This window comes from Girardinichthys multiradiatus, chromosome 12, assembly GCF_021462225.1.
Source record: "Girardinichthys multiradiatus isolate DD_20200921_A chromosome 12, DD_fGirMul_XY1, whole genome shotgun sequence".
NCBI classification, from domain to species: domain Eukaryota; kingdom Metazoa; phylum Chordata; class Actinopteri; order Cyprinodontiformes; family Goodeidae; genus Girardinichthys; species Girardinichthys multiradiatus.
The window spans coordinates 44029910-44049468 of NC_061805.1; the positions used below are offsets into that span (position 1 = coordinate 44029910).

General features: G+C 39.8%; 1 protein-coding gene and 1 long non-coding RNA gene across 2 annotated transcripts in view; one reads left to right on the forward strand and one right to left on the reverse strand.

Annotated features, from left to right (window-relative positions):
* Nucleotides 1-17281, reverse strand: part of fbxw8 (F-box and WD repeat domain containing 8) — a 29561-nt gene extending 12280 nt beyond the window's left edge. The window contains exons 1-7 of the mRNA XM_047381130.1: nt 16703-17281; nt 15700-15804; nt 14735-14899; nt 12781-12869; nt 9689-9846; nt 8461-8657; nt 8152-8373 (exon numbers count right to left, since the gene is read on the reverse strand). Coding sequence (XP_047237086.1) covers nt 8152-8373; nt 8461-8657; nt 9689-9846; nt 12781-12869; nt 14735-14899; nt 15700-15804; nt 16703-17134 — 1368 coding nt within the window. The 5' untranslated portion in view covers nt 17135-17281. The remainder of the gene's footprint in view (nt 1-8151; nt 8374-8460; nt 8658-9688; nt 9847-12780; nt 12870-14734; nt 14900-15699; nt 15805-16702) is intronic.
* Nucleotides 17282-17515: 234 nt separating this feature from the next.
* On the forward strand, nt 17516-19558 carry LOC124877711. Its single transcript, XR_007040589.1, has 2 exons — nt 17516-18069; nt 18457-19558. It is a non-coding gene; the product is annotated as an uncharacterized LOC124877711 (long non-coding RNA).
* The last annotated feature ends 1 nt before the right edge of the window (nt 19559 follows it).

Consider the following 19559-nt stretch of genomic DNA (forward strand, 5'->3'; position numbering starts at 1 on the left):
AGCCGGAGTACCCGGTGAGAACCCACGCATGCACGGGGAGAACATGGAAACTCCATGCAGAAAGACCCCCGGCCGGGACTCGAACCCAGGACCTTCTTGCTGCAAGGCAACAGTGCTACCAACTGCGCCACCGTGCAGCCCTTTATTTATTTATTTATTTATGTGAAATTAATTAAATTCTTCAATTACAAATTTACATTAAACATACATTTATTGAGTTTAACCTACTTAAGGGAAAAAAACCATTACAATACATTATGTTCATTCAATATATATAATGAAACCAAATGATGTTTCCCTTGCTTGAGGATAACAGTGAGGAAGAACCTTCTTCAGGTGGCAGGAGGGCTTATTGTAACTCCTTGGGCAGCAAAGTTTATACAACAGCCTGCATTCAGTCTCCATGGTAACCAATGCTGTACTGACTGATGGCTAGTGGTAGTACCACCTCTTCTGTTACGGCCTGAGCTTCAGCTCGGATATGTGCCGAAGCATCAGGATATACACTCTGGCCAAATTATTAGTTACACAATGCCAGTACAGGATTGCCATACATTTGCCTTCAGATGTGTCTTAATTCTTCATACCCTAGATTTAACAATGAGATTTTGATCCATTTTGACATAAATATTTTAAATCTAACTCTTCCACGGGTGTGAATAATTTTGGGCTCAACGGTAAGCATAAACAAAAAGTGGTGTTGTTACTTAATATAGGTCAGGTCTCAGCTATGCCTGGCTAACAAGTCTGCTGCCCAGCCTCTATCTCTGATCAAACCTCAAGTCTGTGCATCCTCACTTGATCAGGCGGCTGCCAACTCAGCAACTGGTCATGTAGCTTCTCCTACATAAAACAGTGGTCTACTATTTTTACATAAATTATCAAAGATTATTATTCTCTCCATCAATACAGAAAACACATCACAGTGTATGGACCAAAACTGCTATTTCTGGGGCAAGAGAGATTGCTATAACCTCACTCGCTGACATTCTTGAAAATGTAAAAAGCCAACTGTTCAACACAAAAAAAAACCAGTCTTATGATAATGGGAGGGAACACACATAGTAAAAAACAAGAGCTAGGACTGACAGCAATTACAAACATAACTAGGTAATTATATAGTTTTGGAATTATTTCAGTGAGATTAATGTATGGGAAGAAACTTGTGCCATCAGAAACTGAATTTGAATTTCTCAGACTGAATCTGTAATTTGAAATTAAATGCATTGATTTGAAACTGAATTTAAAGGTTTGAAACTGAATTTATTGGTTTGAAAACTGAATTTAATGGTTTGAAACTGTATTTATTGGTTTGAAACTGTATTTATTGGTTTGAAACTGAATTTAATGGTTTGAAACTGAATTAATTTGCATTGAAAATGTATTTCGTTGTTCAGTTTGCCTACTTTCACTTTCAGCTCTAAAATTCAATTTCAGTTCTAAAATTCAGTTTTTTGTGTCACACATCCGGGTCCTTGAAGATAGCCTTAGATTAATCAAACAGATTTATCGATTTACGTTTCACAACAGGTTAAACTTCCTTTACGGCATTTTGAACTGGAGCAGTGCAGTATACATGAGCTTAGCGGATGTCCATCACCAAGTCAAATGACCATCTATAAGAAATCAAGAAATCGTGTAAACAAATGATGGTCAAACAGCAACACTTATGCTACCTGTAGCTATTAGCTAAACATGCCAGATTAGCATGGTGCGGCCGGTGTTACGTCGGTCTGCGTTTCCCCTGCCTTTACCTCAGCGTACCTTATGTTGCCTAGCAACAGTGATAGCGTGAAGCACAGAGCTGTGAAGCCCTAATGGAGCCCTAATGGCCTTTTTTCTTGTTTTATAATCTTGTTCATTATTCAGCCATTTAAATTGTTAAAGTTTTGTGTTCATAGAAAAAACAAATATAAAAATCTATTTGTAAATCTATTTGTAAAAATGTAACAATTTAAACACTAACATATTAACTTTAGGAACAACATTTAAATCAGTTTATTTGTAGAGCATAAAAATAATACATCAACATTAGATATCATCTGACTGAATTATGTCTGTGTTTAACTTCCATCCATTGGGGAAACAACCCAGCAGGGGCCTGAAAACAACGTGCCAGGAGTAAGCTGTTGTCTCGGGGTTCTTCGCACCTCAACCCCCCGGTCGGCTGTGCGCTGGCGAGGCGAGCCGGCTGTGAGCCCGGTGTCAGGGCAGCAGAAGCGGACGTCTCTGAACACGTCGGAGCACGTGTGAAATTAAGTGAAATCTTGATAAACCGAGCAGATATTTCAGGTTTACACAGCTACATTCTAGTCTAAAAACAAGTTATTTTGTTTCACAGAAAGCGCAATACATCCAACTTTATCCACAGCTTTTCCCTCTCCTCTTTGGTTTTGCTACTTCCGTTAGCACAATCTACTTTGACCCTCAATGAATCATGGGATAAGGTGGCCCACGAAGGATACACCGGACCCATCCTTCGTATCTGGGAAAAAGAAGGACGCATTTGTCGGCCCTATTTGGAGGAGCCTGCGAAGCTGTAAACTTCATTGCCTCACAATGACGTAATCGGCCAACAAATGCGTCCTTCAAAGAATGCAGCCCCTCAATTTGGACACAGCAATAGTGAATGACATCCGTGAATCTGTGTTTGTGTTTGAATCTGTGGCTTCAAGGACTCAGATGTGTGACACAAAAAACTGAATTTTAGAACTGAAAGTAAGAGTAGTGAAACTGAATTTTCAGTTCAACAAAATACATTTTCAGAGCAAATGAATTCAGTTTCAAACCATTAAATTCAGTTTCAATTAAGTGAAATTCATTTTCAAACCAATGCATTTAATTTCAAATTACACAAATACAGAATCAGTCTGAGAAATTAAATTCAGTTTCTGATGGCAAAAGTTTCTTCCCATATTAATGCAGCACCTTTAACTGAATAAAAGTTATTAACCTTTCAGTTTGCTGTAAAAAAAAAACCCAAAAAAACAAAAAGTCATAGAGAAGACTCTCTTATTATAGTCAGACATCAGTAGTACTCTCCTTATGGTCCACTATGTGGTGCTTTAGTGCTGCCATTGAATAAGGACATCCACTTTTGTTGAAAGTATGATGTCAGTGCAGCAGTTTTGCCAAAAAAGAAAACCCCTTACAGACTCTTTTAGAAATTCACATAAGTGGGTGTTTTCGCTCCAAGCTACAACTCTATTACAATATTTCCTGTGAATGCCGTCTCCTTTTAAGATAATATTAAGAAAATCTTCCACTGTGCACATTTTGAGGCTGCCTGCTTTATAATTTATGTTGAAAAAGCAGCAACGGTAAAGTGTTCTCGACGGCATAAACAGCCCAAGAGTAGTATCTCCCAACAGAGTAGTTTGTCTCAAGGCTCTTTGTACTAAGTAAAGGTTTAAGAGTCAATTAGCTGCACAAGGCCCTTGGAAACACTGTATTATTAGAAACAAACAGAAGCTGGTTGAGAAACAACACTTGATAAAAGTACACTCAAAGGTTGTGGTAATTAAGAGCAGCGTCCAGAGAGGGTTTGCTGTAACTTAGGATAGTTATGTCAGATATAAACAAACCCCCACAGGGTCATGACTGTCATTTCTAAAGGGACACAAGGTGATGGTGACTATGCCACTACAGGACCAAGCTTATATTTAGACCAACAAATGCTGGTTGTAAAAGTTCACGACCTCTAAACATGAAACATGTATGTTTCAAGAGATCACACATCTTTCACCTATAAGAGCTTAATTCACTTACAATGGAAGATGGGTGTTCAATCAAAATATTAATAGCATACTCCTCAAATGTTTGTCCTCACTGATTTTTCTGCAATGGATTGTATTTGTGAATAACCAGCATATTTCCATTTAACAAAACCAAATTACAATTTACTTAGTTTACCGTCTTATTTTTTCATTATCCACCTGCAGAGAAAACGATTGGCCTTGTTACCTCTAATGGAAACCTTTCATTACAATTACGGAGATCAAGGTAGCTAGCAGTCCTTTTTACAGAACGTCTAAATTCCAGATGCATTCTCATTTACCCCAGACAAAACCTTGACTCAGCTCCATCGCTTCCATTAACACATGTTGTCAGTTCGACTAAGTATTGTAAGGATGTATGTAACGTACAAAATAAGCATTACCAAAATGTGATTTGGTTCCAGCATGTGGTGTACACAAAAGCCTCAGATTTTACTTTTCATATTTAAGAGCTTTGCTTTTTCTTCAAAATGCCCTTGCCAGACTTTAGGTCTAAACAACCTCTTAATCCAACTTTCATGAGTATGTATGAAAGTTAGTATGAAACCTTTGGTTTCTAAGAAAAACATGAAGACCAGACAAAAGTCTGACAGACAGAATTGTAGATAAAACCAGTTCCTCAGGAATAAAGTTTTAATAACAAAAATAATCTCAAACAGAACGTTTGCCTTCAGAACAGCCTTAGTCCTTCGTGGCATAGATTCAACAAGGTACTGGAAACATTCCTCAGAGAGTTTGGTCCATATTGACATGACAGCATCACACAGATGGTGCAGATTTGTCGGCTGCACATCCATGATGCGAATCTCCCGTTCCATCACATCCCAAAGGTGCTCTATTGGATTGAGATCTGGTGACTGTGGAGGTCATTTGACTACAGTGGACTTATTGTCATGTTCAAGAAACCAGTCTGAGATGATTCATGCTTTATGATATGGCGCGTTATGCTGCTGGAAGGTACCATCCGAAGATGAGTACACTGTGGTCATAAAGGGATGGACATGGTCAGCAACAATACTCAGGTAGGCTGTGGCATTGACACAATGCTCAATTGGTACTAAGGGGCCCAAAGTGTGCCAAGAAAATATCCCCCACACCATTACACCACCACCACCAGCCTGAACCGTTGATATAAGGCAGGATGGATCCATGCTTTCATGTTGTTGACGCCAAATTCTGACCCTACCATCCGAATGTCGCAGCAGAAATCGAGACTCATCAGACCAGGCAACGTTTTTCCAATCTTCTATTGTCCAATTTTGGTGAGCCTGTGCGAATTGTAGCCTCAGTTTCCTGTTCTTAGCTGACAGGAGTGGCACCCGGTGTGGTCTTCTGCTGCTGTAGCCCATCCTCCTCAAGGTTCAATGTGTTGTGCATTCAGAGATGCTCTTCTGCATGCCTTGGTTGTAACGAGTGGTTATTTGAGTTACTGTTGCCTTTCTAGCAGCTCAAACCAGTCTGGCCATTCTCCTCTGACCTCTGGCATCAACAAGGCATTTACGCCCACAGAACTGCTGCTCACTGGATATTTTCTTTTTTTCAGACCATTCTCTAAACTCTAGAGATGGTAGTGTGTGAAAATCCCAGTAGATCTGCAGTCTCTGAACTCATACCAACCCGTCTGGCACCAACAACCATGCCACATTCAAAGTCACTTAAATCACCTTTCTTCCCCATTCTGATGCTCGGTTTGAACAGCAGCAGATTGTCTTGACCATGTCTACATGCCTAAATGCATTGAGTTGCTGCCATGTGATTGGCTGATTAGAAATTTGCATTAACGAGGAGTTGGACAGGTGTACCTAATAAAGTGGCCGGTGAGTTATTATAGTATTATAGGAAAACAACCTGATGGCAAGTGTGAATCATACAGTTGGAGGTGTCATGGTTTGGGGATGCTTTGACCCTGACCAGCTCACCATCACACAAGTCACTGTGAATTTTACCATATGTCAGAGGGTGCTCGAGAAAAATGTGAGACCACCTATAAAAAAAAGTAAAGCTTAGGCAGAACTGGACCCTAAAACATGACAATGAGCCAAAACATCCCCATCCCCCAAAGACTGGCTGAGAATTGAGACATTGAAAGTCCTGGGCCGAGTCAAAGCCCCAACCTTGATCTCACCGAGATGCTGTGGGCTGACTTGAAAAGAGCTGTACATGCAGGAAACCATTAAGCATCTCTATACTAAAAGTGGAAAGTGGGGCAAACTTTCATCAAAGTAATGTCTTATACTGGCAGATAGCTACAAAAAGTGTGTCACTGAACTCATTCCAGCTAAAAGGGAGTAATACCAGCTTTTTACATGGCTGTACATGTTTAAATGGTAATGCAGAAATAGCCTTAGGAGAGTTTGCACTGATAGAGATTTTTTTTATATTAGAAAAGTGTGTCTTAGTCTAGAAATTGTGTTTCAGAAAATATAATCGAGTCCATTCAATATTGGCTGTAAAGCCTGATGTAGCTCTCATGTTACCTCATGGTCACCTCTGTTTCTTTTAATAACATGTCTGTTGAAATCTGCTTTATATACTCTGACAACATTTAACATAATGCCTTCAACTTCTAGCTTCAAGATAATGATCCTGACTAAAATTCTAGTCGTGTTCAAAACACTCTTCAGAAACTGCTCCTTCAAGTTTAAGTCTACTCCATCGCTCTTTATATCTGTACCATGGTAAAACAGTTTGAAACCACCACTGAGGCTCCTGGCCCCGCTTCCCTTCCATCTGGACTCTTGTACACATAAAATATCTATTTCCCTTCAGCACCCTGTTGGTCAACAGCACAAAAGGCGGTATGTTGTTAACCTGGGCCTTAACCGACACGGTATAGCAGTCATTTTTGTGATCTGCAGATTTGTTTTGGCTCAAGTTGTACATCAGATGCTCTTCCTGACAAAATCCTCCCTAATTTATCTGCCCTTGGGACCCGAATGGGTTAACACGATTAACTTAGCTCAATTGTGCTATAAGTATACAAAACAAAACTCAAGTCCTGATTAAGGTCACCTATGGCACAACACGTATCTAAGAATAAGTAACAAGTAACTTGTCATTCCATAGATATTAAAAAACATATATACTGAAATTAATTGTTGTGTATCTGGAGGATATCAATGAAGCAGTATTTTCCTGCAGATTCACAAGATCAAAATTAATGGTCAGCAGTGTCTGCCTACCAACATCCTATAGTCTTCATGTAGGAAAAAGCAGTGTTATGCAAGTTGGTTATCTAAGCAGTGCTTGGCAAACAGTTTGCTGGTGCAATGCACTGTTTTCTGTGCATCCCCACTGGATCAGCTGGCTGCCTTCTTAGGCGTTGCTCATCTATTCTCCTCCTTCGCACACTTTTTTGTCGTCCTTCATTCTTCTTCAAAGGTTATCCTCAATGCCAACAGAAAAAAAATCCTGGAGGCCAAAATGAACACACTTTAACTGGAGAAGCCGCTGCAAATGTGCATGCAGCCATTCTCAAAGGGTAAACAGTTATATTTCATATTTTGTAATAATTTTTGGTTCTGAAAAGGTTGACTTGTTTTAATTGTTCGATTTAAATAGAAAACAGCACAATTTTTTTTATTTAATTTTAATTTTCTTTATTTTAACTACTAGTTACTTAAAATTATGACACCTTTCCGAATAAGCAGCTGTTTACCTTTGCGGATCCACGGATTATTTTGTAGGTGACCTGAGTCGACTGTTTTTGGTGTGACAAGAAAAAAAAACACATAGCTAAAAACATAAAATATATATTTTTACAGGTATGTGAGAAGCTAGACCCCATCATGAGCATCTTCTACTGACAAGCTGCCTCAGTGTGGTATGGCTTGTTGGTGCTCTTCTTTCCTGACATTTAAAACACCTGCCTAACCCGGAGAGCCCTCTGTGTTGCAGGGAGTCCCAACCACCATATTCACAGGTTTTTCATCTGGAAAGAACCTGCAGACTCTCCAGGCCAGGATCAGCAGACCAAGAGTTAACTTTATCCATCAGGCTGTCTTAAAGCTCAACTCTCTCCCTGCTTTGCCTCCTCTCTCTCTCTCCTGCCCCCTGCACAATTCAACAAAGCTTGACTCTACCTTACATATTATGGTTATGAACAGATATAGGGAAATCTCCACTTCTTTGGATCTATGTAGTTTGCAAATACGTAAAGAAAACTATATTAGGATCAAGTAGAAAACATCAAAATGACCAAACCCACATTGAAAGTCACAATACTTAATAACGATACATTCGAGGTTAAAGCTGATAATTGAAGTCTTTTCACAACTCTAAGACTCACATGAAATGCCAATTATCATTTCTACCGGAAATTAGGAGGTGCTGTTCTCAGACCAGCATTCTATAAGTTACCAGAAACTTAACCCACCTTGTTGCCTCCATCATGCATGGCCCAGCCTGTGCGCTTCACCCCAAAAGCAGAGAGAGTGTTAGATGCATCCAAACAGGTTACAGGATGACCATAAACAGAGTGCAGAGTCCTTGGCTGCTCTTCCTCCTGAGGGTTCAACAAGTAGATGTCTTCTCCAGCTGCTAAAACCACCAGTGGGGACTGTTCTGTCCGGTTGGGTACCAGAGTCAGGCTCTCTACCTGCCATTTAAGAGATAAAGGTACAGTTCAGAATACCACTTCAGCGTTAGACATTTACTACAAATGAAGACAAAGTGTTCCACTTACCGTTTTGGGTAACTTAGTCTCACAGACTGTCCTCCAGTGTCCATAATCGTCTGCGCTGTCGAGCCGAACCTTTGTTCCTGTGGCAGAGACCAGGACGGGACTGTCCAGACTCAGACCAAAAGCCTGGATCCTCCCAGGACTCTGGTAGTGGTGGATGGGCTCCCCACCGGTTTCTGTACTCCACAGGTCTACACAGCCTATACCAGAAACACAGCCTCTGACTAAAGGAGCTCTGGCGTCCATGTGCAGAAGAGCTTTGGTGCTACACTTAATGCTTAACTAAACGAGAAGTCTTAACAGGAATTTAAATGGATAGATCCTAGATATAATTACCCCTTTGTTAAGAAATGTCTAATATATTGCTGATTGCCCATACAGTGAGGCAGCCGATCTTTAGAAGACTTTGTTCTGATAAACTTGTCTGGAGCTAACTCCAGATCAAACAACTTTCCAGTTATCGTCAAGTTTCATCCTTGCAAAAAAGCTTTTCATACAGTACCCTTTACATTTATTGCCACCTCTAGATGTGCAAAAAAGCCTCATAATAAACGTATGGTTTTTTTTTTTACAGTAGCACAATGTCAAACAAAGAAATTAGGAAATTCCAGCCAGTAGCTTGAGAACATTTATTCAAAACATGCAAAAAAAAAAAAAACATTCATAAAATAGATAATGTTAGGTTCAACACAAAGAATTTGTCTTTTATTAACCATGTTTTTTGCTTTAGTTTTCAATCCATAGTAAACAGGACCACAAGCATCCATTGACTAACTCATTAGCGGACTTCAGGGAACCCAATTAATAAACTTAGCTAAATAAAGCAAGTGTTTGAAAGGTACGGAGCATAGAAAATAGCAAACAAACGACCCAAAATTTTAGGACTTTGTATGCCTTTCTTATAATGAGGTAAACATGCAGCAATGATTTACAGATCTTTGTTTCTTTGTGTTTAGGTCATTGTATAACAGATAAAATGAAATTAAAAACTCACACTAAAATTACTTGTGCTTTTAAATTAAAGAAACTTTCATATTTTTGACTGTGTGAAAAACAATCTGAAATGTTGGCTTCCTCTAAATTGAATAGTGTGAGATTATGCTTAATTATGTTGAATTTATTTAGAGGCTGTTTGCACATCTTTACCAGGGGGCGCTGTAATGTCATGATTCATTGCACAAACAAACAGAACCCAAACATTTACCCCAACTTTAAACAAACACCCACTTACCATCCTCGTAGGAAGCAGCAGCCACTGTGCTGTTGACCTGGACATGACTAACGTGTGGTCTAGGGTGTGTGTTCGCTGACAGACTGTTGGTTTTGAGGTACGAGGATGTTAAATCCCAGTGCAACGTATTCCAAAGCCTAACATCACCAGATGTGTACCTTAAATACAACAGAACAGCAGAATTACTATTGTTTAAATGTCTTTGTTACATGGAGTCTTGAAAATTACAATCAAATTAATATCCATTCTTAGAATGACAGAGGTCATTCATTTCCACCAGATTAGCTTTCAGCTGAATAAAAAGGCCAAAGATTCCTTCAAACACTTTAAGGACTTGAAGATGGTGTGTGATCTTTTGAAGGCCACCATCTGCCCACTTCTCTTTTGTATGAGGAGCAATGTCTCCCAAATGGAGCAGATCAGCGCTCCGTTCTGAACTCCACACACCTCCTGTCCTGCCTCTTCGCCCAGGCTGATTAGCTATCACTGCGAGAGACGAGCTTGCTGCGACTTTCACAGATACAATCATATCTAAGCGCCTTGGAGCTGCAATGTGTCGTGCAGTAACAGCCAGTTTGACAAAGAGCGTGTATGTGAGCGGCTCTGCGTGTTTGGGGGTGGATTTCCAGTGTTTGGCAGGAGAAGAAGTGCACACTTTTTTCCTTAATTGGTGCATCATCAAAATGCCAGCTATCAGGATGACTTTGATAATGGATCTCTCCCAGCAAACTTTAATTTGGGGAGAAGTTTCTGCTCAGACTACAGCAGCCTTTGTGCAGGCATCAGCAGAACTGTTCTTTCTGTCACTATGACAGAGCTGGCTTCATGGCTGCTGCTTCTCCTGTTGCTCTTCTAAAAAGCAAACTCCTTTTCCACCGGTTTTCTGTCACAAATCAAATCAATCTTGACTGCTTTAACTGCCATTGATTTCTTTTCTAGACAAATTCAAATAGTTTCACTTAACTAAATTACTCTTTAAATACCCTTAATAAGGAATGTACGGACATCATAAATTTGTCAACAGCATTTGCATAAAACCGAGGATTTACCACTAATTTCAAGTCATATCATACACATTATTAAGTGACTTCGATGTGAAGTTACTGTGTGCCACACATCTGCTAATTTGAAACCATACAAACATGCTGTCCTCTCTAAAGGGATTCAGCAAGACTAATGGGAATCTAGTAGCAATTGTCCCAGGAGATGGTCCAGATCTCGTTAAGGGCACCACATTGAGCCCTTGAGGTCCCTCACAATTTATCACTGTCTCATACCAGCTAGTTCAGGGCAGGTTTAGCTGATTAAGCAGCAATTCATGTCCTTCTTCCTCAATAACTACAGTTGTTATTTGTGTAATTTAGAGGGATTTTTTTAAAGCAATAATGAGACTACATTCACTAGTTGTGCAGTAGCTGAAAACACAACTAAAATCAGTTTTCTGCCGTTTAATTCTCAAATCCTGTCCTGTGGAAGCTTAAGAAGTGCCTGTGAAATCAGATATGACAATACATCAACTAGGCACAATATCGTGATATAAAAGAAAACATGATTTATCAGACCAGGCCACGTTCTTCCATTGACCCATTCTTCAGGTGTGATGTTCCTGTGACCTATGACTGTGTTTTCAGCAGGGGACTGAGGTCAGCATGGACACTCTGACTGGTCTGCAAGCTATGCAGGTCCATAAGCAAAAGAAAATCTGATGCAATGTGTATTCTGACCATTTCTCTCAGAACCACTATTCACATCTTTATAAATTTGAGCTATAGTAGCTTGTCTATTCAGTTGGACCAGACAAGCCAGCCGGTTGCCAACCATGTGTTTCAGTGTGCCCATGACCCTACTGCCGGTTCCCCACTGTGCCCCCTTGGGCCACTTTTGAAAGATATTGACCATTGCAGACTGAGAACCGCCCACACCAGATGCAGTTTTTTAAGAAGCTTTCACTTGGTCGTCTTGAGATTACAATTTGACCCTTGTCATAATCGGTCAAGTACTCGCTATTATCCATTTTTCCAGCTTACAACACACCAAGACAAAATGTTCACTTCCTAATCTATCCCATCCACTAACAGGAAACATGAAGAAAAGATAATCAGTGTGATTAATTTCAGTAGTCATATTGTATATAATTGCTTTCAATGACAACATGCAAGCTTTCACTATTAGAAACTTTGACAAGGGAGGGCGGGGACCAAAAAGCAGGACACTGGCATGTTTTTAGGGCTAAATTTCTCCACAACAGTTGCTCTTTCTTGGTTTTGCTGTTTCTTTCTGATGGTTGATCCTTGGTTTCTGTCGCTTAGCACAAAAAAAGCAATATAGGACCTCCACACGGGCCCACCACCTGTTGGGAAGGACATCAAGATAGAGTGCTATGTGGTGGCAGTTAAGGGTGGCTCGGGGCTTGTGGACCTCCGACTTTCAAAGTTGTAGCTTACACTTCATCCATTCATCAACTGGAAACATAGACAATCTTTCAACTACAAGCTGATTTCCTTCTTATAGGGTCTTCTACAGTTGACTTGTGGATAAATACCAGAGGAGACTCAGAAGTATGAACCCATGGTAAATAGTGTGGAGGGGATTTAATAAGGCCACTTGAGCTGGCCAATCAGAGGAGGCTAAGATTTGAAGAGTTGGTTCCTTTAGCTTCTATTCTGACAGGAATGAGTTGATTTAAGCAATAATGTGGCTCATAAGAACTTTAAATCACCTGCTTTATGTTTATCAAAAAGACAAACTTTATTTCATATAAAATATTGCGTAGGTGATCATGTCCTCATTAGCATTCTAGTTACTTCATGTTGTTCAGCATAAAAAGTTTTCAGCTCTAAAAAGAAACAAACTTCATCCCGTTTTATCATCTCACCAGTCTAATGCAAATGCAACATTTTGGCATTGGTTTATACAGGGACATACGGCGTCTTCTGCATTCATTTAATCATCCTGCATTAAATCACCAAAAATCTATGACCGAGTTTCATTTAGTGCGACAGTAAAATCAATGCAGATGAAATGAGAACAAGTGAGCTCTGCTAAAACAAAGAGGATATCAGATGTGATATCCGCTCGCCCTTGAAACTCACCCAGCCAACACAAAGCTGTCACAGGAGCTGACGTTACACAGAATCTTCCCCAACTCGAACTGCAGCTGCCTGACGCATCCCACTCGATTCTAAACAGACAGAGATGCTGAGCTTAAAATTATAAGCAATAATATTTACAGTGCTATTTACAGTGTTTTCGAGAAACTATTCCTACCCCTTGGAGTAATTTGTTTTTACATTTTCTCACATTGCAAACATCAAACATAAAAAAAAATCTAAAAAGGTTGGTGAGAATTTGTATTCCATCCCTTAAGACAATATTGTGTATAGCCAGCTTTTACTGCAAGCCTTTTAGGGAACATTTCTACCAGTTTGCACGTGTAGAGACAGACATTTTTGCCCATTGTTCTTTGCAAAATTGCTCAAGCAAAGTTAGATTTGATTTAAAGGGTCTATGAACTTCAATTTCAAAGTATTGTCATAGATTCTCAATTAGATTTAGATCTGGGCTTTGACTAGGCCATACCGACACATAACTATGCGTTGATATGAACCATTTTATTCACTGCTTTAAAACCAATCACAAAACATAAAAAGGAAAACAACAGGAAAATAACAATCATAGCTAAAACGCCACCATGATATATGGTATAAAAAGACTGTCAAAAATAAGTCAAAATTAGATTTAAAGATGCCTGAGTCAGTGGTGGAGCAAAGGTCTAAAGAAAGTTGGATTCAAAGTTGGAGTGCTGCCACTAAAAATGCACCGGTCACCCTAATGCTTAAGCCTGGATCTTGGAACATCTAAGTGGATTGGATGACCTTAGAGATCAGAAAGCCGCAAAAGTTCAGATAAATAAGGTGGGACCAGGCTGCTAAGAGTTTTAAAAACAAACAATAAAGGTTTAAAATCAATTCTAAAATGGACAGGAAGCCAGTGTAAAGAGGATAAGACAGGGGTGATGTACTCATGCATTTTAGTACTGGTTAAGAGACGGGTCGCCGTGTTCTGCGGCTGTTACAACAAGACCATAAGCCCAAAACAGTAGTAAGAGAGAAGTCCTGTCGTCTTTTCACAAGTCCAGTCACTCCATTTCTGGCATACCATTTGCATACCATGCATGAAGCAGTTCCCAGTGGGTTTACAACTAAATATTAGTTGAGTGATTTACAGGAAAGCTAAACTTCTAACATATTTCAGTTTATACGGTAAATGTTAGAGTTTGTACAGAAAAGAAAAGTACAGACACTACTGTGTTTAAACAGCCTGATATTACTTTTTCTTCACTATCTGTAAAGTCGAAATAAATTTGGTTCATTTTCTTCCTGTTTTGCTCTGGAGCTAAATGTGCCATAAATTGAAATAAAAGCTAGAATAAGAATTCTGAGTGTTTATTTTAAACACTATTATTTTAAATACTATTATATTTATAATAAGATAAATTTACACATAGTTTTACCATACTCCATTTACTGATTAGTTGACTTCTGAAGGCAAGGGTTTGCATTGGATTTTATTTAAAGAGAATAGAGTAAAAGGGGCTGAAATAAATGCATGACATACTTTTCAGATTTTTATGTGTAACTTATTTATAATATCATGCATCCTTTTCCTTTCACTAAACATTTATGCACCACTTTGTGTTGATCCATCGCCTAAACCCCAATAAATAATTGAAGCTTGCAGTTGTAATGTCACAAAATGTGTAGAAGATGCAAGACACCATAATTATTTTCAGTTTCTAATCAGCAAATAAATCAAAAGAGAACGGTCCAATTGACTTCCACAACCTATGGTAATTAGTGATGAAAAGTCTTTTAAAAGTTAGCAAACAAATGAACACAGCAGAGATCGAGATCTGCTGCTAACCACACACTAATGTTATTGTGTTTTTTGGATAGGAAGACTTAATGCCATTTTCACCTCTCAGTTTTAGTAATTTGATTTAAAAAAAGGTTCCTTTTTTAGTGAAGTAGAACAGCTCAAGCCCACCTTCCAGTTGGAGCAGACAGCTCTGTACGAGTTCCTGCAGTCTCGCAAGGTGCTCTTCCAACAGGGCGAGCTGGACACGTTGGCATCCTGGTGGTAACCCTCCCTCTGGCACATCCTGAACCACAGAACGCCATCCTCTGCGAGGACTCTCCATGCCCTGCTCACCTGGGAAGAGATTGGACAACATGACAGTGGTTTAAGTCAGCATACATTAGGAGCTTGCATCACTCATTTATGCTTAACGAGCCGGGCCGCCTGCCAAACGGGCTCTCTGCACAAGTGCTGTGGATCTGCCACTCAAAATGTAATTTACTATCATGCACCAAATAAAGTAATGAGCTGCTCAAAGCATTACAGAACAAATAAGGTAAATGTAATTAAAGTACCTAACTGCCAAATTATGGTCGCTGAAAAAAGAAACAATAAAACAAAAGTTATCCTTGGATTTTATTGACAGGCTTTAAAGGAACCAACAGTTCCTGTTTTCAGGTTGTTTGTTCCAGAGCTGAGGAGCATTGAAACTAAATGCTGCTCACCTTGTTTGGTTCTGGTCCTGGGAACACCGAGTAAGCAGATCTGTAAAGACCTGAGGAGTCTACATGATTTATACCTGAACATCAACTATTAAACCCCCTGGTATGCTTTGATACCAGTATTTTTCCCATACCTATTTTAATCTTTAATAAACATGTACAAAACATTGAGATAGAACTTTGGCAGTTGTGCTGAACTTCTCATTGCTTTATGTTTTTTTTTTTTCCCCAACAAAAACTTCAAGCTGTGTAAAATTGTGTAATATTATCAGGTAAAGAAAAGCAACTTTAAGGGATCCAGTAATTATTGTGAGATGGGCATACCGCTCTGAGTTTGGATTATTTCCTCAATAGTCGACAATATAAACAACAACCACTATAGAAGGAGTAAAACCATTTATTTGTATGCATGTATTTCTTTCTGCAGCTCACCTGGGCACAGCGGCCGAGTTCTGCGCAGTTGAGAAACTCGAATATCTTCATGGCTAATTCGTAGGGCAACTCAACATCAAAGAAGGGAATGTCGTTGACTTCATTCTGGAAAAAAAAAGGGGGATTACACTACAATACACTAGATACTCTGTCTAGAGAGCCATGAAAATGTTTTAGCCACCCTACAGTTTTCTTCTGTTTTTGTATTTTTACCAAACCTGTTTTAGAAAATCAAACCTAAATCAAACAATGATAACCAGAAGAAATACAAAATTACGTTTTTCAAATAAATTATTAAGGGAAAATAGGTCTCCAAACCAACCTCCTACAGGGTTAAAAAAACAACTGTATAATTACCAATTTTGTTTGGTTAATTTTTCAGTAGCTACACTGAGGCCTCATTACCATCTGACCTGTAGCAAAAAAAACCCTCAACAGAACCTGACTAATAACATGAGGTAGGTTACAGGATCTCAACACATCATGCATTAATCTAGACAAATTCAGTCACAATGTCGTTTAAATCTTTGAGTCTGGCCCAAGAACACAGGTTTTGCAACAGGACAATGATCCAAAGAACAACAGGAAGTCCATCTCTAAATGGCTAAAAGAATTAAGGATTTGGGGTGACAAATTCGGGACTGATTGAATTGTTGTGGCAGGACCTTCATGTTTCAAAACCATTCAATATGACTGAATTAAGACAGTCCTGCAAAGATGAATGAGTCCAAATTCCTTCACACTGATGGAGAGAAATTTGGTGCCAGTCACGAAATCTTGATGGTACATGAGGCAATTACTTTTTCACATTGGGCCAGGTTGGTTCAGCTTCTTTCCACGTCAATGAATGAAATCATAATTTGAAAACAACATTTTGTTTTTACTCAGGTTAACTTTGCGTACTGTTTACTTGTGTACTTTGTGTACAGAAGAAAACTTTAAGGGGAAAACTACGTCATCACGACACTGGAATTCTGTTCAACAATCATCCTCCTCATCGTACCAGATCCTGAATGAGTTGATCCACAAGCTCCTCTTCTTTCTTCACCTTTCTCTGAGGCTGCATCTGCTGCTGCCGGGACACGCTGCACATGTTGGTCATGTTATGAAACTGCCTCTTTCTCCTCATTTTCTCCTGCTGGATCCTGTCCAGCAGGGGACTGGTCCTCCCATCCAACAGACTGTGTGCAATGGAGACATACTGAGGCTGACCTGCCTCTGCAGCAGCGTTTCCACCACTTCTCTCATCCTCGGTGCAGCTTGATTCCTTTTGTTTTAAAGTATCACAAGATTTGTTTAAGTCTTTGTGTCCTAATTGACCGGGATCATCCCCAGAGGAGGAGGAAGAAGCACAGGCGAGAGGGCTCTCTTCTTTTCTGCTCTTTAACTCTTGATTCCAGCGTTCCCTGAAGGCAACAAGCTCATTGTCTGCCATGTCATCATTCAAAAAGTATGAATTAGCAGTTTTACAGAACGGAATAACCAAGCATAAGTTTATTGGCAGCCTATTTCAGAGCAGCAGAAGTAAACTGGTCCACCGACAAAAACAAACTCGCCCTTCTCTATAAACAGCCCGAAGAGGGACAAAGCAGCTCTATATTGGTTCCGCTAGTTTTTAATTCCTCTTCCTTTAATTCATTTTTCCTAATACTCGTTTTATTTCTCAGTGAGTAGTTGCATTTGTGACTAAATGTGTAAATAATGATTAGCGTAAGCATTTGTGCTTCATATGTGAGGTGAACTGCAAGTCTCAATAGCGCAAATATATTTATTTACATTCATAAAAGAGAAAAGAACACAATGTCCAATCTCCTTAAACAAAAGACTCTTTACATAAACCCAGTGCTTGTACATCTTTCTTTTGGAAGAAGATGATGTAAACCCTAAACATCATGTGACATGGTAATGAATAATACAGCAGTGAGAGGTGGGGATAGTCTGGGGAGCGCACAGTTAAGCTTTGATGAGAGAGCAAGAGGAGGGTTCATATATCCTTCCCAGATTTAAAGACAAGTGGGGAACAGCGCGGCTGCTCCGTCAGAGGAGAAGATGTGCTGGCTACCGATAGACCAGCCTCTCCTGCGGCCGGGAGACTCCAGCTGCAGCGCGTCGCACAGACGCTCCTCGGCTTGCTCCGTTGCTCAGCTGCTCGCGTCGCGGCTGCGGAGGATCGGGGACCAGCTGGAGAAGAGCTGGACGGCCGGGGAGACACCTGGCGACCTCGGCTGCGGGGACACAGTGATGGTGGCGGCGGTAACCGGGCGCGGCCATTTCAAAGGCTTCCTGTGCCTCGCGGTGCACGTCACCTTACTTGTGTTGCTCGGCGCGAGGCGACACCTGTAGGGCGCGAGGCTGCGATTTCCGCAACAGGTGAGATACTCAATCTATGAATTATATTCCGTTTTTATCCAGATTAAACGATTTCAAGTTCAACATTGTTTAAAATCTAACCCCTTTTTAATAGGCTGCAGCTTCATTAGGCAGTAAAACAATGCAAGGAAAAAAGCTCCCTGCTTATAAAAATTATAGGCAAAATGTCAAGTACACAATATGATCTTATTTCCAAATCTGTTAAAAATGACATTTGTTTTAATATTTAAAATAAGGTTATATTTTTCAACATAAAGGGGAAAAAAAAAAAAATCAATTGAATAGCTGCTGATTGCACCATACCTACTGGCTACACTTACATTTTTGTCTCTGTAGGGCTACTTTGAGAATTTGAGTGTTTATGTGGTTATGTTTCTCTTACTGTAGATTGGTGCCTTTTAAAAATTACACAAGCAGAACAGCAAATGGGCTTACATCATTTGCACTTAAAGCAAGAGATGCAGAGGATGGTGTGGCTGGAGAAATGATGTGCGCAGACTGAAGAGGACGAAAGGATGGCCTAAACGATTTCGTATACCAGGATTGAAGGCTGACTGAACTCCCACTGTGGATGGACTTGGGAGTTTTAAACTGGCTGAATCTGCAGTTGTCCTGCCCCCCTTCTCTCTCCCGATTCTGTCATCCCATTTACAAAACAAAACAGTGATGTAATCCTCCCCTGGTACCAGCGGAGGGAAACGCTTACTTATGGTACGCCTTTGAATGTTTTCTCCTCCAGTGATGCGAGTGCATCAGGGACAGTTGGAATGAAACTGATTAGACCTGACATACACTATATTGCCAAAGGTATTTGTCTGTCTACGTTTCATGTACACGGCCTTTGATCACATGCTATTTTTAATGTATAAGGTCCAGTTGGTTGATGGACCCACTGTTGCCAGCAAGGACATCTTTTACCTATTCTGTAAACATCTTCCACAAGGTTTAGAAGTTTGTTCATAGATCAGAAACCCAGAAGTGCAGCCTCCGCTCTAATTCATCCCAAAGGTGTTCAAAAAGGTTGAGGCCAGGACTCTGCGCAGGCCAGTCAAGTTTCTCCACACCAAATATTATACACCTGCAACCATGGAAGTGATTGGAACACCAGAATTCATTGATGTGGTGCTGTGACCCAATACGTTTGGCAATATAGTGTATATAGGCTGCAATTACTGCAGGAAACCTTTAAAACAATGCACTGAAATACACCTATTCTAAAGCTCCACAATGCACTGTACTTTTTTAGATAAGCTAAACTCTTTGTAAACATGTATATAATGGAGGAGGCTTTTATAGGTGTTTTTTACAGTGTTTGGATATTGTTTACATATTTGTGTATGCTTTATTATTATCTGCTGAGGCTGTCTTATGTAGCGTTTCACCATAAACAAAATGCTGGACCTGTTTTTTTGTATGAAATGAGCTCTTTTAATGTCAAATATTTCTAATGAATTTTCAGCAATTATGAAAATAAACACTGGAAAATGTCC